The sequence below is a fragment of the Penicillium argentinense genome (assembly GCF_028826775.1).
Source record: "Penicillium argentinense strain IBT 30761 chromosome Unknown utg000011l_segment0_segment0, whole genome shotgun sequence".
NCBI classification, from domain to species: Eukaryota; Fungi; Ascomycota; class Eurotiomycetes; order Eurotiales; family Aspergillaceae; genus Penicillium; species Penicillium argentinense.
The window spans coordinates 2,990,056-3,010,705 of NW_026622670.1; the positions used below are offsets into that span (position 1 = coordinate 2,990,056).

Sequence of the window (20,650 nt, forward strand, 5' to 3'; positions counted from 1 at the left end):
AAAACATGTCAGTGGAAGGCCGTAATTTCCTTGATCCCGATACGTACGCCCGACTTGCCCTTTTGCGAGCCTCTGTCATAGTTCGATCGTTGCCGGTACAATGTAAGTGATCAATCCCAGCCAGCTACTAGCAGCCAGAATTAGTTCAAGGCGAAAGCAAGGTCCAGCGGAAGAGGGTTTATCGGGTTCATTTATCTACGGACGGCCTCTGCGTGGTACCAAGCGCCCGGGTTCGTATTGTGGGGCACTGCAATCGATGATTACGCACGGTAGCTGATAACACCTTAGCCTCTATTTCAGAACCAATGAGATACGTTGGAGGATATATAATCCGAAAGGCTATTGGTATGGATGATTTGATTCGAAATCATGTGGCTCGAAGCGGGCGGTGGGGGGGCGAGCGTTAATTTCCCCGCAGCAATGCAGCCCAAATAGAGATCACGGTAGCCACATCATGAACAAATTTAATGATGGCCGAATGCATTTCCAGTGTTACCTTACCGAACATCTCCTTGTACATTTTCACTCTTTGACAAGAGGCTTCATAGCCCATCCTCTCCTATTAGGGGTGCTTTAGTCATCATCCTCGCTCGCTCGCTCAACGCTGTACCTGGGAGAGAGTAAAGGGGACGTCGCACTCACGCTTTGTGGTAAATGTAGTATCAGGAATCTGATAGCTCCTTTCTGAGTTATGCAGTGTACACACAAACTTCCTCTTTGAACCAGGGGCGCGGTTCTCCAAATTTGGTTGGCAGAAACATGGCATTTCCATCCATTCTTCTCGACCAACGCACTAGATTGATTCGGTCGGCTTCTTTGAGCTGCAGATCTCGCGACCAAGGCCCAATTGGCCATTTTTCTCATCTGATTGGGTATCAGCGAAGTCGGCCTGATTCATGTGCTCGTCGCATTGATAATAAAAATCCAATTGGCGGCCGAAATTAGCACCCGCAGTCGTTGTTGTCTCAGCCCACCCGCAGGCAGTGAATCGTCATCACTGAAAAACATAGGCGATAGTTGAAGCTGCCCAAACCAACCACCCGGGTGAAGACTCCTAAGCCAATCTAATTTAGCATCCACCATATGAACAAAAACAATAAAAGAAATGAATGGCGCACTCATAGCATTGCTGATCCAGTTTCCTCTTTCTTCCTGGGTGAAAGCGGCGTCGAGGATTCGCATGTGTATCAGATCAAAGGTTGAGCCCAGGTCAAATCCCGTAAGATATCGTTCACTTCGAAGATACAGTTTGGTGGTACCCAGGAAACAGGGGCGGAAGCAGGTCAACGCCACGAACAAGAGCGTTTGGGTTTGAACTTAAGTTAATCATGATACTACCCCCACAGAATCGAGCTGATGCGTACTATTGTCTTGTGGGTAGACAACAGCAACATCACTAGATAAATTGTCAGATAATTTATTCTGTTCCAAGGCAAAACATGATTTACCTTGCCCAGGAGCCGTGACCAATTCCAATGTCAAAGATATGTTGGGGATTACAAGGATTACAACCAACAGGAGCTTTGAAGGAAAACAGGTTTTTTTTTTTTTTTTTTTTTTTTTTTTTTTTTTTCAATCGGAGCTCGTCAGCAGTGCCAGAAAATGGCTGTATTGTGTCATTACTCTTTGCACGTTGTTTGTCCGCAAGTGCAGTAAGCATACCCATACTCGTATCCTCGAATTGCTGTTCATCGGAAGGAACACTGCGTCGGAGATTAGCAAGTTCGGAAAGCCGCACAGAGGCTTGCTGGTCTCCGTTGCTTACTAAATATGTCTCTCTTTTCAACGTTTGATACCTTCAATAGGCATTAGTCCGGTTCAGGTGGGAACCGATTGACGATTTGTCAGGGAGCGGTCTATTCTTTGTCCCATTCTCTAGATTTCAGGATACAACTAGGACGCAACCGAGAGAAAGTCACTGTCATTGGTAAGGATGTCGTATCAGTCGATGAAGACAATTCCGAGACACCAGCTTTATTCGTAATAAGACAACTGGGAGAGTCCTCGAGAACAGATCGAAGAACATACGATTGCCATTCATCGTAGTAGTCAGATTGATTCAGGGAATCTGCGTCATCTTCCCAGATTTGACAAATTTCAGACACAGCGAACGTATTTCTTGACAACTGCCTCATTGGTACCCGGATAGGCAAGCAACGCACGACAATCGGACTGGCTTCGGGCATTCTGCGATTCCACCGAGCCTTCACTGGTGAGCTCACGGCGGAACTCGGAGAGAACAGAAACGAGGGACTGTATGCGGATGGGGTTCACGTGGGCAGGCGCGGCGGTGGGAAATGGCGTGGGCTCTGCGGCTCGACGCCGGGCGATTTCACCGTGACGGGGACGATCGATCTGCTTGACACCTCCAGTCTTCCCCCGGTCAGTCTGCACAGCACAGAGCCAACATGCGAATTACGTGATACATTGAACACGTGAGCCGTTCAGTGGCCACGTGCACTGCCTTCTCGATGTCAAGTCGTCCGTTCAGCTTGTACGACAAGATGACTGGGTCTTTTTTTAATTAGTGATTGTTCAGGCTCAGTCAGGAAAGCCTCGTACTGCTGATCATCGGAGGAAATCCTGGGCGTAATAGTGAGTAACTACTGTCTACTTGATCTACCACTGCGATGTCTTCCGACTTGATGGGGATTGGAAGGTAAGGGAGCGAAGCGGGGTATGTGGTAGATGTTGGGGTGCGTTGAGAGATCACATTCAGGCGCAACGAGTCGGTGCGGGGAACGCCAGCCTTACTAGAGCCACATCGACTGTCTTCTCGCTAATCAACTCGGTAACTGAATCGGGACTTGTACGCGAAGGAATGAGCTAGGAACTCACCCTAGGTATTTGTGAAACGATAGGTTATAATTGAGTATTCTTAACCACAGAAAAGATCGTACCGCAGGACAAGGCGTAGGGTGGAGTCCCTAGCTAATTTAAGCCTGTGCTTGGAAAAATATTGGGTTTTGATCACCTACACTTAAACAAAACAATATGCCGATATGGCCTGGTCTTCCCGCTACTCGTATACTTGCCGAATTATCTCATTTCAAAAAGTAAAAGTCTGGAGGTTGATGAAATGCCCAGAAACTTGCAGTTGTGTACCAGTAGATTCTTCACCAGGCTTTCGTTCATGACGTTTTCGGCCCTGCGCCTAGTTGTGGTCAAATTGTTGTCCAGTAGCTTTACCTAAAGGTGTCTGAATCTGAGTTTGATCGATGCTCGTGAACATTGTTACACCAAACCACCCCTCATAGACAAGAGCAAGGATCCCGGTCATCACTACAGCGGCCGCCTCCACAAGCTGGGATGTTCCATTCGCATTCAGTGGCTACATCGCCCCTGTGTGCCCGACAGGCCGGGCATGCTTTCACCATAGCCGAAGCCACAACAGCGTAGGCGCCCGTAGGGCAGTGGAAGGACCCGGATGTTGGCATGTATTTGCGGTGACAAGTCCTCCCAATGCCAGAGCAACCTTATAAGTTATTTGATCGGCCAAGGCCAGATCCGTGTTACTTGCAAAACCATGTCCTCCCACCTTGAAGCTAGGCGCCAATGTCCCCACGGTCTAGAAGTATCCTCAAGGCATTTTGTTCTCATAATCAAACCGCCATCTCCCGTACTTAAACGTGTCATCACCTCCTACCACAATGCTACTATGCTGACCCGCATATTTATATACATCGTTCGTAACATATCCCCCCGCAATTCTGATATCGCCCAGTGTAGTTGGACTGGCATACTCCACGGAATAGCTTGTACCTTGGCTGATGTAACAGTCCGTCTTTAATGCGTTGTATCCAGATGGGTAGTGTGCCATGCCCTTGAGGGCTGTGTCTGCTGTGGAAACCGCGATATTCCCCGGTATCCCCACAAACCATGGCATCATGAGGATGTCCTACCGCTGCGAAATATCATGTCCGGTGTTCTTGATCACGAGGCGGACGATACTGTCTTTCGCCAACTAGATCCCTGCAGCGATATCGGCCGCATTCATTGCTTTGATATAGACGGGGTATTTGCCCAGATCATACAGCAGATAATGGTAGGAAGTTAGTGATGCGTTGATGGCGAAATCACTGCGTCCAGTGGGAAATTTCGCCAGCCACGAATTTGTTGTCCGATGGGGTGCTGATACCCGAGCTACAGCTCACACCATGATGGCATGGCTTGACAATAGGACGGTTGTGCGCGAGCTTTCCATCAATCGTGCTGTTCAGAGACTTTCGTTTGGCACCTGATGGCCAGCAGCCATCTGTCGGTGTCTGTAATTGATTTTGTTAGGTCGAATGCTGCTGCACGATCAAGGCACGATATACATAACGCATTAGCATCTCCCAAGAGCCACACTCAGTTTGACTCTTGCGGGGAGTACGATGGTTAATCGTTAAATGAGTATCTCGAAAACCATGCGGGGACGACTTGGAGAAGAAGGCAAGGCTGGTTCTGGTAATGTGGAATTTGTCCGCGCGTGGCTAGATGCGTGGCTCCTCTGTGGCTGGGTCTTGGCATTGCTCGCCGTCAATTCGGGGGAAGTGCGGATGCTCCGCTTTTTTGCGCGATCGACCCAGCACCCACCAGAACGCCCAAGGGCCCCCAAACGCCATCGCGTGCACTCTTCCGCTAGTGGGGCGTGGAGACTGCTGTTCTTTCTTTTAGCGGCAACACTGAAGATCGGCGAAGGATTAAGCTTGGCCGTGCTACTTGCAGAGCCTCGCAGGATGGTCACCCGCGACCGTGTCCCCCTTATCATGGAAATGCATGTGTTTGAGTGCCATGTCGAGTCCAAGGTGCTCTCAGCCGTTGATTCGCGGAATCCGAGTCTAGCTCCCCTGAGTGCAGGCTATCCCATGCTAGTTGAAATTACGTGAGGTCATGCTGGTGGGGGCCAAATTCTTCGCCCCCAACATACAGGCGGCAGGCCGCGCCTCTGCTTCATCAAGCTCCTTGACACGCCCGAGCGCCATCAAATCTGGGCACATATTGGTGTCAGTCCGACTAGGTGCAACAATGGGAGGCATTCCATGGAAATCGAAAGGCTGCCGAAACTGTAAAAAGCGCAAAGTGAAAGTCAGTACGATTTGTCGCCCGGACGAATTTCGGACAGGAGTGCTGATGATGGGAAACAGTGTGACGAGCAGCGGCCAGAATGCGCGCGCTGCATCAAGTATGGCACCAAATGTCTGGGATACGAAAGGGACAGCCGATTTGTGATATACAGTGCCTCGGCAAGCCCTCAGTGGGCAGCACAGCGAGTAGTCCAACCTCAGGCCTTGAACTACATTGGGCCACATGCTCTCCCGGCAGGCGTCACGGCTGGTCCCGCGAGGCGGGAACAGGTTTTGTCAACGTATGTCGAGATCTTTTTCCCCAGTGCGATGGAAGCCAGATCCAGTTTCGACCTTTGGTACTACCTGATCTCCAACTTCTGTGCGTTACCGAGGAAGACCGAAATGCTTGAAAGGTCGCTCTCTGCATTGGCATGCATCTACTTGGGAAAAAAGAACCATGACACCCGGATGGTCAAATATGGAGTCCAGCTATACAACTGGGCAATCCGAGCTATGGCACACATGATTGCTCGTGACGCGTACTGTGACGATATTATTTATACAACAGTCCTCTTCCAGGAGATAGAGGTAAGCACTTGTCCCCTCCTGCCCCGGGCCTCACCAGCAATGGAGCTCAAGCAATGACTAATACCCTTCCGCCTCAGACGTACCACTGTCCTAATGGACTACAGGGCTGGGTTTCTCACGTCGCGGGAACCAATGCAATCCTAAGCCACTTTCGGCGACGACCAGGCAAAGGCCTTCTGGTGGACACCATATACAATGAATATCAAAAACAACGACTGGTTTGTCTTCCGCTTTGGATCCAGAAGACAATCGACTAAGGTCTCGCAGGTAATGTCCGCTCAAGGCATCTACTTGAACAAAGAGGAGTTCGACTATGTGACCCAACCGAGTGGTGGTAATCCGACGATTGAGTTGCTGCGTCTGTTTGCATATTTTACCCCGATAGCGACCGCAATCAAGATGGCTCGTCCTGCGAATCGCAATACGTGCCGGATGTTGCTTCGAAAATGTCTCGCGCACAGACAGAAGGTGATGAACTGGTATGCGAAAAATGTGAGATGGGGCCCGGAACCATGTGCCCCCGGGGAAATCTTAACCACCAAGGTACCATCAACAGAACCCCTTTTCGGAACGGCATATCGGTTTCAATCAGCGGATAATGGGAAGATTCATACAACGTACTGGACGTTGCTCATTATCATGCATACCGTGATCTCTCGAGCTCGAAGCCTGGTTGCTGCGTATGATATTGATCCATTCATGCCGGATGTGGACGAGCAGTTCGGGGATGCAGACTACGCGATTGCGAACTACTACGGTGATCAAATTGCCCGAGCGATACCGTATCATGTGCAGGCCAGCATGAGATCATGGGGCATCCACTCAGTCGCGTTTGCATTTTGTCAGTGTGCGAAGACATTTGTGGACTGCGCCAACAAAGAAAAGTTCGACTGGTCTCAGAAGGTTTTCACTGTGTTTGGACAAGCGGGCTTTGAATCAGGGGCCCGTCTAGGGGAAGTGCTTGTGGGACTGTGGATGATGCACCAATCCAAACTCGCGGGTATGGTTGTAGCGGAAACTGAAAGAAGAAATCCAACCCCGGGAACTCCTGAAGCAGTTCGGAAAATGCATGATGTTGTCGGTGGCATGAAAGATATGCCTGGTATGTTAAGGAAAGCAGAGGAACAGGAGGCAGTCGCATAGAGCCGCTCGGCTTTGCTTTGCTCTCTCTCCAAGGGCAAATCGTTCGAATATTACCTATTCACATGGTGCTACCCGCTCCCATCCATATATCACCTTACTATGACACCTGAACCAAAGGTCGCATGATGACCCATCGAGCCTAGGGTCTCGGAGCTATCTGATGTCCATGGAACCGAAATTGTCTAGGGGCCCTTCAGCTTGAAGAGTTTACTAGTTTTCTAGGTAGTGAGAAAATAGATGTGTAGGTGAGTTGCGGAAATATTAAGCCATAGCGTTCTAGCTGCTAGGTACTCTAAGTTTGTATTGAATCTTATACAAGTCGCGAAGATGCTGGTTGAGAGCGCCCTGGCTGCCAAATGACCGATCACAGAGTTCGCATTCGTAGGTTAGAGCATGTTACGGTGAGTCGCGGCAGCGCGACCCTGAGCCGGAAGAGCTTAGGCGTGTACTGCTTAATACATAAATATGTTGAATTTCGATAGCACTATGCACTTTCGATTGTTATAAATACCTTAAGATCTGCTTTGAATCGCAATTATGCTTTTGATAAAGTATATAAAATGCCCTATAGTCCGGGAACCCTGGTACATTATCATTCTAGGAAGCACAAATTTATCAGAAAAATACATGAAGCAACTGAGTAAAATGCAACAATCCCCTAGGGTTCACCCGCCAGAACAATATATAACTGAAAATAAAACCACAAAGCACAGAACAGATGGTCCGCTCGTATAATCATATATTATGAGTGGCATTGACTGCGATAACCAAGTTTCAACTGAAATTGTTTCATCTTGTAGTACGCTTTGTAATTCGAAGACCTAACGTCTTCTTTAACCAGCAAGCCAACCATTACGAGAGTGCGTTTCGCACGTACGGCATCGACATTCTTTATTTTCATCCCCAACCTAATTATCACTATAGAAGACTGTGATTTTATCTCCTTTATTGATATTCTTCGTCGCCTACATATTGTAGTGGGGAGACCCCCTCCCCCTACTACATGGGTGCCATCCAGACTATGTGACATAGCCGGCAGTATACAGTGGCCGGATAGCTAGTTCTAGAATACACCTTCTTACACCTCCCCGACCTGACCCCTACATTTTAAAATCTTTCCCTGTGGCCTTCAGAGTAGAATATTCATCCGGTAGTACTGGCACACAAACCTCTTCTAAATAGCAGATACATTCTCCCTTTTTGATCGGTCGCTCAGCATAAACCCCACCCTCACACTCTCCGGTCATATAACAACCAATGTCTGCAATCCGAAATAGGCAGTTAGGCTGATATACTAAGAGATACCGAAAAATATGTTCTTTAGCCCATTTTCGTTCGTCAGTCGGACCAAGGATACCGATCGTGACCTTTCAAGCCGAGTCAGCAATTGAAGCCCCAGATTCCTGACTTCAGTTCTCTTGAGGGCCGTCCGCTTCTCAATCGCAGTGAGACAGAGGTTTTTAAGTCCGCGAATTGGAATATGTCGCTTGCTTATCTTACGCGATTTGAATATCCGACTGAGCTTCAGAAAGATTAGATTTGACTGATGCAATTAAGATTCTAGTAATATATGTCGATCGGAGAGACTGATATTACAATCAGGAGCAGGATGATTCAGCAGATACCCAATATCCTACCTGTTTTGTATGGTAATCGGGTATTCTCGGAAAACCAGCGCTGTAACACACTAAAAAACCCTGAATAGATGGCATCCTGAACGGGAGCCGAGAGATAGTTCTTCAGTCAATCAATCGATCGCTGGGATGGTTCAATTGGCCCTCATGAGTACTAGTAGATACCGATATCCTAAAGTCCGATAGAAAGCCTCAGTGTCGAAGGGGTAAACTTTTTTTGAATTCTACTGTATTGGAAAAGATTAAATCAGTGTGTGGTGTTGGATGCTGACCAAACATTATCTCCTCCTTCAATAGTATCATTTCCACATGATCCTCGCCATGATTCCGCAACGAAATGCGAATAATCGAGAAGCTGTTGTTCTGATGCCCAAGTATCCCCCATTGACCTCTCGGACAATTTGTGACTTATTGACCCGTCAAAGTTCATCTTTTGGTCGACGCATTTCTGCTTGCGAAGACCATATAAAGTAGGTAAATTAGCTACTAAGGCTGCGGCGAATTGCTCAACGGAACCCCAAGTATAGCGACGAGCTTGTGAGGTACCATTGCTGAAAATGGGGAGACGTAAGATAGAAATGATGAGCAGGAGGATTCCAAGGGAGAAGAGACCGATTAACTGAAGTCGACTGGTGGAGTTAGGATTGACTACTTCTATTTTTGTCACGACTTGGGGAAACATGACATACCGTCTCCATGGATAGGACTTAAGAGAGAAAATCGCAGGCAGCGGGAAAACCAAAAGCATGAGGTCGGTAGCCATGTTGAGAGCAATAAACGTGGACAGTTGAATGGTGGCGCTTGTACACGGTCCTGTATTTGCATCCGTCAGCACCCATAATGTATACATTATTAGAGCCGTGTAACGGGTTTAAATCACCTGGATCTGGCACCACTTGCCAGTAGAGCTTTAAAGGGCGACAGTCGACGAAGCTCGCAGCCTGCACAGCGAGATAGGTGGCCAGGAGAGCAGCCCAGTAGGACTTAATAATAAGGGATGTGAAAGGCAGACGGGAAAGCAACTGGTTACACAGAAGCAGTACTACCGACTTCTGAATCCATAGACTGCATATTTGGTCAACATATCTCTCGATAGTAGAGGGCTATATCCTTACTACGTGTTATAAACCATTCTATCTGCAATGGTTAACTTGCTCCCCACTTCGCGTTGATAGAGTTCTGTCGCGGTGAAATGGTGATCGGGCTTCAGGTTGTTGTTATTACCCCATATGCCCACAACGATAGCAAATGCCCATCGAACCATCACGCATAGGATAGCCACAGCGGTGAGGTAATCACTCAGACACAGCTGTTGCTTCCTTAGTTTGCGCATCGCCAGACGCAAGCCCATGATAAAAGAGGTTGCGAATCCGAAAACACAACTCAGGATCACGACAACTATCTCATTATGGGTGAGCATCTTCGCGTGTCATACAAGGTCGTGCTGGGAACGCCGTTTGACGGACCCGGAGGAGCGGGGCGTCATTCTGCGTCCATTATATGATAAAAGTATGGATTTTCATGTGGCGAATAGGGGAAACAGTCAACTTTGGATGACCAAACCACTCTGTATTGTGGCTTGCAAGGTGATCTGTGCAGATATGACAAGCCGGCTCAGCCAGAAAATACAGAGGAAATAGACCCACGAAGATTGCAGGTTGAGGGGAGACAAAAATATCAGGATCCATGGCTCTCATTTCAAACACCACCTAATCATGCGAAAATGCTTCAGAATTTTGCTGAATTGACCACGTGAGATCGTACCATTTTAGAGTTGGGCCGCCCGCGTCCCCACCCCCACCTCCTTCCGGGGCCCCACCCCAACTTGTCTAGACCAGGCGAACCCCGCACGTGGCTGATTATTAATTTGAAAGGGGAATGCCGAGGATCGGCGATTGAAGGATAGAGTATGCATGGAACACCGATCGCCTGTTAGGGATCGGCCAGCCATGTGTATTCAATGCTGGGAGCTTTGTGTCGTGCTTCATCTTCCACGCCAAGAAACGCGGCGCATTTACTCTTTCGATTGGCCAGACGGGGAATTGGGGGGACAGGACAATCAAGCCTCGTATAAAGGTCATAGCCGGACTTTGCCCAGCTTCGCACTCGTTAGCAACGGCTGACCCCAGTTGCCGATCTTGGAAAACAGGCACACACATTGGCCAGAAGTTTGGCGAGCCCCCTCAACGGGCAACCTTGTCTTGTTGAGCTTTGTGAATTAATGTCTTTATGGAAACGTCTTTGACATACATGGGTCGAAAAGATGAAGATGGAGGGACAGGGGAGGGAAGCAACTGAACAAAAAAAAAAGAAGAAAAGAAGACTGCAGCGTGGACCACATGACTTGTGACTTGCGATGTGCGACCTCTCTATAGCCTGGGAGGAACCACTCTCGACGATCAACCGGGGCCATATGCAAAGCGCGTTAACTGCTGCGTAAGGTGACCAGTCCTGATTATTCTCTCTCGTCCACATAAATGAACCCAGAGATCCTTGGTTAGCATCCCTTTTCGACAATCCCACGTTCGATTTTAGCTAGGTCCTGCCAGTGTTGCAATCTCCGAGTCTCTACGCTCTCCACGTTTCCACGCCCCCAAAAGTAAAACAAACCGAGCGGCGAAGCCATCAAATCACAGTCTTAGTTCTCCCACTTGGCTCGGGATTCAAGCTTCCTTAGCGCTGTCCCCTGGCGTGTGGCGATGCCGTTCATCGTCCCACCGACTACCGGCCCATGGTACAAAGGTGCGCTACTGGTCAGAGCTGACTGGTGAGAGGCTGACCCAGACCGGAGGTGGACCAGTCTATTCGAGGCTATCTAGAACCAGTATAGCAGTGGTCTTGATTCATATTCTCGCAGTACATTCACAACCCCCGGAAATCGGAGGCCTTGTGTCGCTCAGTCTGCACATTCCCCCTGGACTGAGGGTGTGGTTTTGCGAGCTCCGCGCATCTCTTAAATGCCGGGGTTGTAGCACCCTTAGGAACCAACTCTTCCTTCTCTCTCACGTCGTTCAAAGAACCCCCTCTCTCCAACGAGCTAAACAACGAGCGCATCCGATCCAGTCAAGCCCAAAGTACTATCCACTGTAGTACACTCATCATGGCAGTCGGAGGCAAGAAGCCGGTAAACATCTTCCGCCTGAAGAATTTGGGCGAGCCCAAGGAGATCTACAACTGGAAGCTCTGGTTTGCGGTCATCTCCTTCGGTTTGATGGGAGCCGCGCGAGGTATCGACGAGGGCCTGATCGCCGCCGCCTTCAACTCCAAGAATTTCCAGAGGGAGATCAACTACAGTTCCTATAGTACGGTGGAGCAGACCAACATCAAGGCCAATGTCTCCGCCATGGTGCAGATCGGGTCGGTGGGCGGTGCTCTCTTGTGAGATGAACCCCAGAGACCCTTTGACAATACATGATCGGACGAGACTAATCGATGCTAATTTTGGTGGAAACAGGGCCTTCGTGGTCTGTGACCGCATCGGTCGTATTTGGGCCACCCGTCAACTGTGTGTTCTGTGGATTCTCGGTATCGCCATCTTCATGGGAAATAATGGCAATCTGGGCGCCGTGTATGCTGGGCGTTTCGTGGCAGGACTTGGGGTTGGACAAACTGTGGTGGTCGCTCCTATCTATCTGGCAGAAATCGTGAGTGATCTTTCGGGACTCGTTGAATCCAACAGTGAACCCAAATATTCTGACACATCATTTCAGTCTCCCGCATCCATCCGAGGTCTCTGCACCTGCGTTTTCACCGGTTTCGTCTATCTGGGTATGTACTCCCCTTGAGTGAACGCGGCTCCGTTTCCTTTCCCACCGAAGAGCTGTCGTGGCATCGTCGCGTCACCCCGCGTTTCACAAAAACAGTGGAACTCTCTTTGCTGACTGCATCTGTCGTGTGCAGGCATTGTCCTGGCTTATTTTGCCAATTACGGATGCCAGGTGAACCTAGGTGATAACACGCACAAACAATGGGTAAGAACTCTCACTTTTCCGCATCCTCCGCTTTATCATGGATATATATACGCATGATGACAGCACGCTAACGACCAGCAGGAGGTCCCCACTTCTCTGCATATTATCTTCGCCGGCTTGATCTTCATCCTTTCGTTCCTGCAATATGAGTCCCCCCGCTATCTCATTAAGCAAGGCCAGCTGGACAAGGCGATCGACAGCCTATCCCGCGTTCGCAATCTGTCCCCCGATCATGAGTATGTGGTTCGCGAAATCATCGCCATTCAAAGTGCACACCAGATGGAGATGGAAGCCACTATGGGTTCCGGCCCATTGGGGATTATCAAGGAGACTTTCCTGGTTCCGTCCAACCTCTACCGGGTTTACCTCGCCTTGATGGCACAGATTCTGTCGCAATGGTCGGGAGCGGGGTCCATCACGTTATACGCCACCGACCTGTTCAAACTGCTTGGAATCACCGGGGGCAACGAGAACCTCCTGGTAACGGCGATTTTCGGAATTGTCAAGCTGGTGGCTGCGATTCTATGCGCGCTCTTCCTCGTTGATGTGATCGGTCGCAAGCGGGCCTTACTGCTCGGCATCACTTGCCAGGCCATTTCCATGATCTATGTGGCCGGGTTCCTGACGGCGGTCCCGGAAATGGGGGTGGTGAAAAGCTTCAAGCTGCCCGCATATAAGAAGGGGGCCAGCGAGGGTGCGATCGCCATGATCTACATCTCGGGCTTCGGATGGGCGCTCGGCTGGAACTCGATGCAGTACCTGCTGACCGCCGAACTGTTTCCTCTCCGGATCCGCGCCTTGGCCACGTCACTGGCGATGACTTTGCACTTTGCTAATCAGTACGGCAGCTCGCGGGCGGTACCCAACATGCTGCTGCCCGTGGCCGATGGGGGAATTAGCCCTATGGGCACGTTCTGGTTCTTTGCGGTCGTAACAATCATCGGTGGTATTTGGGTCTGGTTTAGTGTGCCCGAGACCGCCGGTCGGACACTGGAGAGCATGGATCGGCTGTTTGCTCTGCCCTGGTACCAGATCGGCCGCCACGGCAACAAGGATGCCGAGGAGCGCGACCAGGTGCTGGATGAGAAGATGGAGGTGATGGCATCCCAGCAAGGCACGATCCAGCATGTTGAGCAACAGGTCTGAAGTGACGGGGATCTCCGGGTATATATTAGGGGATTAATCACAACATTAATCCACCATTTCCTCGACACTAATCAACCATTGTATTTCGATTGTGCAATTATATGCGAAGACAAGGCCATATGAGCGGAGCAAGTAGGGAATGAAAGGAGAGAAATGTATAGGAGGGCAAAGGAAAACATACCGTGTATGGCAGGCGGGGCATCGGAGTATATGAATATAAAGATGAATATGTTGAGATTGGATACGATGAAGCACTGAATACTGAATAAGGGCCTGCTAGACAAATCGACCTTGATGGAATTGACGGAACTTGAACTTGTCTGTATCAAACTGTCTACATGCGATTCTGGGGGTATTTATCCCTGAACGGGCGCCAAGTCCCCTGACAGTAGTAAACCCTTATTATCGGTCTCGATCGGTGTTCTTCCATGAAGATCCCCTGAATGTAGAATATAATTTCGGCAAGAGTGTTTGAAGCGCACATCAAGCTTAGTGCCTCGGGTTTCCCTGAACAGGCATGCCGACAGAGGTTGGGAATGAGGCATCAATTCGGTGCCTTATCCTGGAACCTCTACAGAATAAAAATAGATAAGAGGTAGAGGTGAACAACAGAGACGGTAATATGTACAGAGAACGGATAATAGAACGAGAAACATATTTAGATATGGAAATTCGCAAAAGGCAGCAGCGAACGTGGAAGGTCCAAAATTCTAGGAATGGTAAACGGCACAATATACGAGGATGAAACCTGCAAAGCATACGAAGCAGGTAGTAGGGCAGGAGAGCAAAGACGAACCGAGACAACCGAACACGAGAAGAAAAGAACGTGACCTGGGATCCAACCAAGCACCATTGAGAGAGAGGCTTGGCGGGAGAGTAGGTTGTGTGTTTCTCGCTGTGTTTTTGGCAGCGTCAACGTCGGCGTTGGACAGCCGTGGGGTTGGTAACCCTTTCCACTCCGTTCCTTCGTTTCAGGGCACTATATATGTCTCTATGAATACAGGTGCCATGTACAACTTCCTAAGCGAACTTGATGCCTCGCCGAGGCCTCTCGTGGCTCAATAGCCGTTTTCTTTTCATGCTGCCTTCATGGTGTTCGGCTTTGAAACCGATGTGATGCTTCGGCGAAGTCCAAGACAGCCTCCACTGGCTTAGCCCTTGAAGCACTGTTGATCTTACCCCTTCCCTCGTCGTCAAGTCCCCCCAGCAAAGTTGACATGCTGTTAAACGCCTCACCGACCTTCCCTCGGAGCTCTCGCCGTAGTTCTCTCAGCTCCGGACAGTCCAGCAGAACATGAGTTACACTCTCTCGTTCGCCACAGGCACACATAGATCATCATCGCGGAAACGAAAGGCCTTCGCGTATGTTGATAGCCAGCAGTGTCCAGTTCGCAATTGCGTTAGTAAGCCCGGTTTCTAGGTAAGGATCCGTAGAGATGTCGCGTGTACTTTGGATGGCAGTGTGTTGTCGATTTGGCGCAGGTGACTGCCGGTCTTCGACTCTTTCTATTCCTTTTCCCATTGGTCTTGGATTCCTTGCCTGATGTGGGCCATCTCGCGTGACACTGAAGGGCTAAATGGGTGTGTCTTGCCCGGTCGGCAATGTCATTTCCAGGTATTTCGCAGTGACCGGGTATCCATTGTAGTCGAATCGCTGTGCCATGGGTCTTGGTGTTCTTGGTTGCTTGGAGAATGGCGTGAATGATCTGTTGTCCCGATTTATTTCCGGGTTCTGAATGGCTTGCAATGCTGACATGCTGTCACTGAAGATAGTGGCAGATCTCACCCGCGAGTAAGATGCTGTCCAGCGTCGGATCGCGACTTGATTGATGATGTTGATGGCGTACAGGATCCCAATCAGTTCTGCAGCGTGAACTAACCAGCGGTCCATACTGCCAACCTGGATTTGTACCCTGTCAGTTGTCTACTACATCTCGTCGATCGAAGCGGCTGCGGCCCCTAGATGACCTTGTCGTCCCGAGGCATCCGAATATATCACCACGTCCGAGATAGACCGTGTCACTTCGGCCTTTTCTATTGCGACCTCCCTGTCTGGTTCTATTTTGATCTTCGAGAATACCTCCGGCCTCCATGGTGGAAGTGGAGTCGGGTCAATCATCTCGGTCTCCCGTGGCCTATCTAGGTTCATTGTTTTCAACGCCTCTGCTAGCGGGAACCGGGCGTAGGATCGAAGATTGTTCCGTCTTCTTTGGGCCCCGAAGAAGGATTTTCCACATAGGATGTTTCTGGGGTAGGGTATAGAGTCTTGTAATGGTGCTCTGTGCGCGGTGGCGTAGACGAAGGTGGATTGGATGTACGTGCGCCTCCACGTCCAGCGTTGCCATGGCCACCGTTCGAAATGCAGAGAGGACACGAATCAGTGCTGTCCGCTGTACGGTACGCAGGTGCCGTAGATGTGTTTTATATTGGAGTGGGTCATGCCGGACAGTCGACGCGTAGTCAATGACCGGTGCAACACACGCTTCATAGGGCTGTCGCATTTGCTCTAGACGAAGATGTGACAATCCCCCAAGCGCGATATTGACCTTTGTGGCTCGTTTGACGGCTTGTTGTACATGTTCCTTCCAGCGTAGCTCATGGTCGAAGACAACTCCTAGGAGTTTAGCGGTCATGGAAAGTTCGATGGTGTTACCATTCATGACTAGCTGGCCCTGGTTCTGTTCTTTCCTCTTGCGGGTGATGTGAATAAGTTCGGACTTTTCCGCGGCCAAGCAGGACCCAGTCCTCTGGGCCCAGGCCTCGATCCGGGGTATATCCTCGGATTGGATTTTGGCCAAAGTAGTGTCCTCGGTGCTTCAACCGACACGCCAGCGGAAGTAGTCATCGATAAAGGCGGATTCTCCACCCTGGGAATCCTCCGGCTGGTCGACCAGGTCGCAGTTAAAAAACGTGAAGAGGATAGGTGAGACAGGAGAGCCTTGCGCGAGCCCGGCATTGTCTAGCGGTGCTGTCTCGGTCTGGTAGTCATCGAACCTAATACTAGCTTGTGTCCGCTCATAAAGCTCACGATCCATCTTCGGGCAACTGAGGGAATGCCCTTAGACTGGAGACGAGCATCTAGGCTTATCTGATTGACTCCGTTGAAGGCCCCTTTCAGGTCGAAGGCAACCAGCGTCACAACTGTCTGTTTGTACCATGCCTTATCAATTGCGTTGGCAAGCACGAGGAGGGCTTGCTCAGTTGTACGCCCCGGTCGCCCTCCGAATTGAGTATCTGGTAGAAGCCCGTGGTGCTCCGCATAGAAGGACAGCCGCCGGGCTATCACCGCTTCCAACAGTTTCCCGCGTGTGTTAAGAAGCGAGATCGGCCGGTAGCCACCTGGCCACCTGGCACTGTTGATGGTTTTGCGGCCTTGAGCGAACGGTGGATTTCGAGCTCTGAGATCGGTTGCCATGAAATTTCATTCGCCGGGGGATGGGGGTCTGGTGAGCTGTTCCTCCTGGGCAGGCGCCATCGATAGGAAGAATGCGTCCTTGAAGGCTTGGGCTTTTTCCCGGTTGTCGGTTACCTCCCTGTCACCAACCTGGAGCGTTGGGATGCAACCCCACGCCTCTCGCGGCTTCATATACGTCGCGGCTTTCCATAATTTTCCTTCACCGGCCTCGTCGAGGAATTTTTTCCAGTGTGATGTCTTAGCTTTTTCGATTGTCCGTGTCCATACCCGTCGTGACTGGCGCATGTCCTCGAAGAGCGCCATGCTGCGGGGGTCGTCTCGTCCGCTTCCGCACAGCTCTCTTGCCATCTGCGTGGTAGGCGGTTCACTTCGTTCTGCGGATGTTTGAGATCGGCGGTAAACCATCGTGTGGATTTCAAAAACAGATTACCCCACAGACACATGCTTTCTTTCCCAGCGCCCCACTCTGAATGCTCTAAGCTGGATTTGGTCAGACAAAGTTGTTACGTGTTGCTATCTGGTCACGGTGGGTGGTCAAACGTTAGTCAACAACTTACCAGTCGTCCAAAGGTACAATGATGATGGGTGTCGGTGTAGCCAGAAGTGGCCCTCTAAGCACCACTTGGTAATCCTTAAGTATCGACTCGCAACCGTACCGTTGCCTTGCTAGGCCTTATACGGACTCGGGTCCCATTGATTTACTTCGTAAGATGTGCCAGGTAAAGCTCCAGCGAGCCACGATATCGGCACAAAAGAATAAAGACCACAACATGGCTGGCCCAAGCCATGGCGCAGAAGCGAAGCCCGGTAACAGAGCAGCGCTTCCTCAAGCCTGTCTGGAAAGAAGGGGAAAGACCGCCAGCCACAAAAACCTACATCATCATCTGCACGAACCTAACCGGTCCGAGCATTCTCAGCGGTCTGATCCGCACGAATGGGCGACGCACGATGCAAGCCCTCCACAAAAGAACAGATCGGGAAGGGGTGCATTTCCCCCACCCACTGTTGCCCGATGACCACGTTGATTGGTGCCGGCCGCTGAGTAAAGAGTCCGTTCATCGGCGAGAGCATCAGAGTTCCCATCTAGTGCTCCCAGTTTGTCGATGCGGGTAGCGCGTCAAAGGAAGTGGAGATGCGCCTTTCCTGGACGGTGTGGTCGAGTGCTCCTATAGTTGCGTAGCTGTTGAAATTGAGAATATCTGGGAAAATACAGAGCAGGAAAAGACCGTACGTCGGACCAATGTAGGCGGGTCTCGTGTGGAATCGAAGTACAAAGTCGGCCACTTGGCGCACTTCAAAACAGATCGATTGAATAGTCAACTCAACGACACTGAAGACTTTTCCTCAGGTTTATTCCATACCTCCATATACAAGCGTCATGTCACACTCTTCGTGCAACTGCAGCTCCTGCTCCTGCTCGAGCTGCAGCGTATGTCTTCCGCTTCCTGTTTCCTTGTCGTGATAGAAGTTGTGATTATTCGACCAGCACTAAACCAGCTCACACACCCTCCCCGCCGCCATCCTTCAACTCAACAAAGCATGCCAGGCCTGGTCTGTCACTGCTTTCCAATTAGGGCCGGCTTCGGTGTACAATACCATCCTTCTTGAGATGTTTTGCTATTACTGTCTGGCCCGAGGTTTGTGAGCATTTTTGATGGGTTTTGATTTAAAAATGGTCTTTGCGCCTTCGTGTTTGTGCTTTTAGGGCTTTGTATACCGTCAAACAATATATAACTGGATATTTGCGAGTAAAAAAAGGTGCCTCTGGGAACCCTGTAGATAGGACTTCCAAAAATTCTGGCCGATTCTTTGAAATTTGCATGCTTGATCACGAGTAGCAATTGGGCACAAGCAAACGTTAATAAAATTCTGGCCTGCCTCGCAGTGTCATTAATATCGTTAATGGTCGTAGCACAGTAAGGATCACCTACGGTTTACCTACATCCCATATGCTTACGGAAGAGGAATTACAATTTGATTTAAGGCCGTACTGGAGCTAGATCTCGTAGTGACGTCGTTCTTGTGCATAAACAAGCGAGCGACTAAGTCAGCATTGCTCTCGCGGGACCCGACAACAACGACTAGAATAGGTGCGGCAGGTCCGGGAAGCAAGGCGATACTGCATTGCTGTTCCTTTGATCTCACGCTAAAACTAAAACGGCACCAGTGCTACGGGCCGTTACGGGCCGTTCGAAAGAAACAGATTCATTCGGTGCCGACAGACGAGAATCTGGAAGATGAAGAAGGAAGGAGAAAGAAAGAAAATCCGCCAGAAAAAGAGGGCTTAGGTACCCAGCAAACGCGCACCAGCAAACGCGTAACTAGTGCAAACGACCCAAAACTATGCCTCAGGCACCCTTCCACGAGATGAGGCTATTCCCATGTTCATCCGTCACAACCAGCAGGCTTGTTTGTGACCGGAGCCTGAAACACCATATTTTGCCACTATCATTAACACAAACAGACATAGTGCGAATGAGACTCGTTCTGAACAAATATCAATTCCCTTAGTAGAGGTTAACGGAGCAACCAAAGACGACCTATGCCCACTTTCCAAGTAATGCCATGAGTGCCGTACCACTGGAGAGCAAAAGGAATGCTGCCAGGACCGTGCGGATAGGGGCTCTCCGCATAGATGGGGTGAACATAAACTCGTGTGCCATTAGTTCAACAAGGCCGACATAAATGAGGATGCCTCCAGATATCGAATCGAAAACACCGTTGACGATTAGTGTTGTTCGACCGGTTGGTGGATACGTTTTACGTACACCCAAGCCAATGGCAATAGCAATAGGTGTAGAAAACCCATAGATGATCCCCAGAACGTACGGTGTCAGACTTTTTGATCGCGGCCAAGGAAGTGTAGCAAGGCGGGAGCCCAAACCAAGCCCTTCGAAGGTTTGGTGGAAGACAATGACGATGTACAGGGTCGTAAACTCCTCACCAGATACAGCGAGAGTCAACCCGATAAACACCGAGTGGAAGACGATACCGAATTCCAAGATGAAGATGGACGTCAGTTGGGCCATATACTGTTCCACTGCCATGGCCTTTTCGGATATTTCGGCATCTTGGTGCCACCGGGAGCGGTCCGAGTTATCGCATCTTTGCATGACTCGATTCCCATCCTCAGGGGTGGCGTTCTCATCGTCATCAATCTGTCCATGTCTGTGATCTTCAACATCGGGCTGATCGTTCTGGCCAAACTGGGCATATCGTATGACCATCAGCTCCATGAAGAACATGACAACAATAGTCATTAGGATTATGCCTTCAACCCAGCTGTATTCTGTGATAGGGCCGGTCAAACAGCTGTTTCTTAAAGCCTCTTCAGCTGGAGCGAGGAGGTGAATGAAGGCGGTAGCAATAATAACACCAGACCCAAAATATTTGGCAACGAAAAATGCCCAGGATGGAATTCCTGAACCACCAAAGCGCCTTGCAACGACGGGGAAGATCGCGCCAAACATCGAACCAACCATGATCACAAATATGGATGAAACCCTGAGTCCCATCCGACCATCGTATTCGTTTCCCGTAACACAGGGTAGTGATTCTGCATCGTCTCGTGCGAGAAGGTTATGGACTAACTCTGTATCCATCTCTACAATAAATTGTAGAGCGGTATGAAGCTATGTCGTTGACAAGTGATCCCAGCGCTAGGGGCCAATGATTGGTTCTAAAGGAGTTCGAGGGGCAGTT

The 20,650-nt window shown here is 49.9% G+C and overlaps 7 protein-coding genes across 7 annotated transcripts; 3 read left to right on the forward strand and 4 right to left on the reverse strand.

Moving 5' to 3' along the window:
* Positions 1-598: 598 nt before the first annotated feature.
* N7532_012137 (uncharacterized protein) lies at positions 599-855 on the reverse strand (the record flags this gene model as incomplete). Its single annotated transcript, XM_056624628.1, has 2 exons — positions 599-610; positions 643-855. The coding sequence occupies 2 exons, from the start codon at positions 853-855 to the stop codon at positions 599-601; spliced, it is 225 nt and encodes a 74-aa protein (XP_056469616.1).
* A 39-nt stretch (positions 856-894) lies between these two features.
* N7532_012138 (uncharacterized protein) lies at positions 895-2,041 on the reverse strand (the record flags this gene model as incomplete). The annotated part of the gene is made up of 4 exons (XM_056624629.1): positions 895-1,316; positions 1,365-1,396; positions 1,449-1,764; positions 2,029-2,041. The coding sequence occupies 4 exons, from the start codon at positions 2,039-2,041 to the stop codon at positions 895-897; spliced, it is 783 nt and encodes a 260-aa protein (XP_056469617.1).
* A 2,368-nt stretch (positions 2,042-4,409) lies between these two features.
* N7532_012139 (uncharacterized protein) lies at positions 4,410-4,871 on the forward strand (the record flags this gene model as incomplete). The annotated part of the gene is made up of 1 exon (XM_056624630.1): positions 4,410-4,871. The coding sequence occupies one exon, from the start codon at positions 4,410-4,412 to the stop codon at positions 4,869-4,871; it is 462 nt and encodes a 153-aa protein (XP_056469618.1).
* A 139-nt stretch (positions 4,872-5,010) lies between these two features.
* N7532_012140 (Zn(II)2Cys6 transcription factor domain-containing protein) lies at positions 5,011-6,782 on the forward strand (the record flags this gene model as incomplete). Its single annotated transcript, XM_056624631.1, has 4 exons — positions 5,011-5,070; positions 5,130-5,639; positions 5,717-5,857; positions 5,907-6,782. 4 exons carry the CDS (start codon positions 5,011-5,013, stop codon positions 6,780-6,782), a joined length of 1,587 nt encoding a protein of 528 aa, XP_056469619.1.
* A 2,748-nt stretch (positions 6,783-9,530) lies between these two features.
* N7532_012141 (uncharacterized protein) lies at positions 9,531-9,767 on the reverse strand (the record flags this gene model as incomplete). Its single annotated transcript, XM_056624632.1, has 1 exon — positions 9,531-9,767. One exon carries the CDS (start codon positions 9,765-9,767, stop codon positions 9,531-9,533), a length of 237 nt encoding a protein of 78 aa, XP_056469620.1.
* Positions 9,768-11,516: 1,749 nt separating this feature from the next.
* N7532_012142 (uncharacterized protein) lies at positions 11,517-13,533 on the forward strand (the record flags this gene model as incomplete). Its single annotated transcript, XM_056624633.1, has 5 exons — positions 11,517-11,794; positions 11,871-12,060; positions 12,127-12,184; positions 12,317-12,387; positions 12,469-13,533. The coding sequence occupies 5 exons, from the start codon at positions 11,517-11,519 to the stop codon at positions 13,531-13,533; spliced, it is 1,662 nt and encodes a 553-aa protein (XP_056469621.1).
* Positions 13,534-19,488: 5,955 nt separating this feature from the next.
* On the reverse strand, positions 19,489-20,550 carry N7532_012143 (uncharacterized protein; the record flags this gene model as incomplete). The annotated part of the gene is made up of 1 exon (XM_056624634.1): positions 19,489-20,550. The coding sequence occupies one exon, from the start codon at positions 20,548-20,550 to the stop codon at positions 19,489-19,491; it is 1,062 nt and encodes a 353-aa protein (XP_056469622.1).
* Positions 20,551-20,650: the final 100 nt, after the last annotated feature.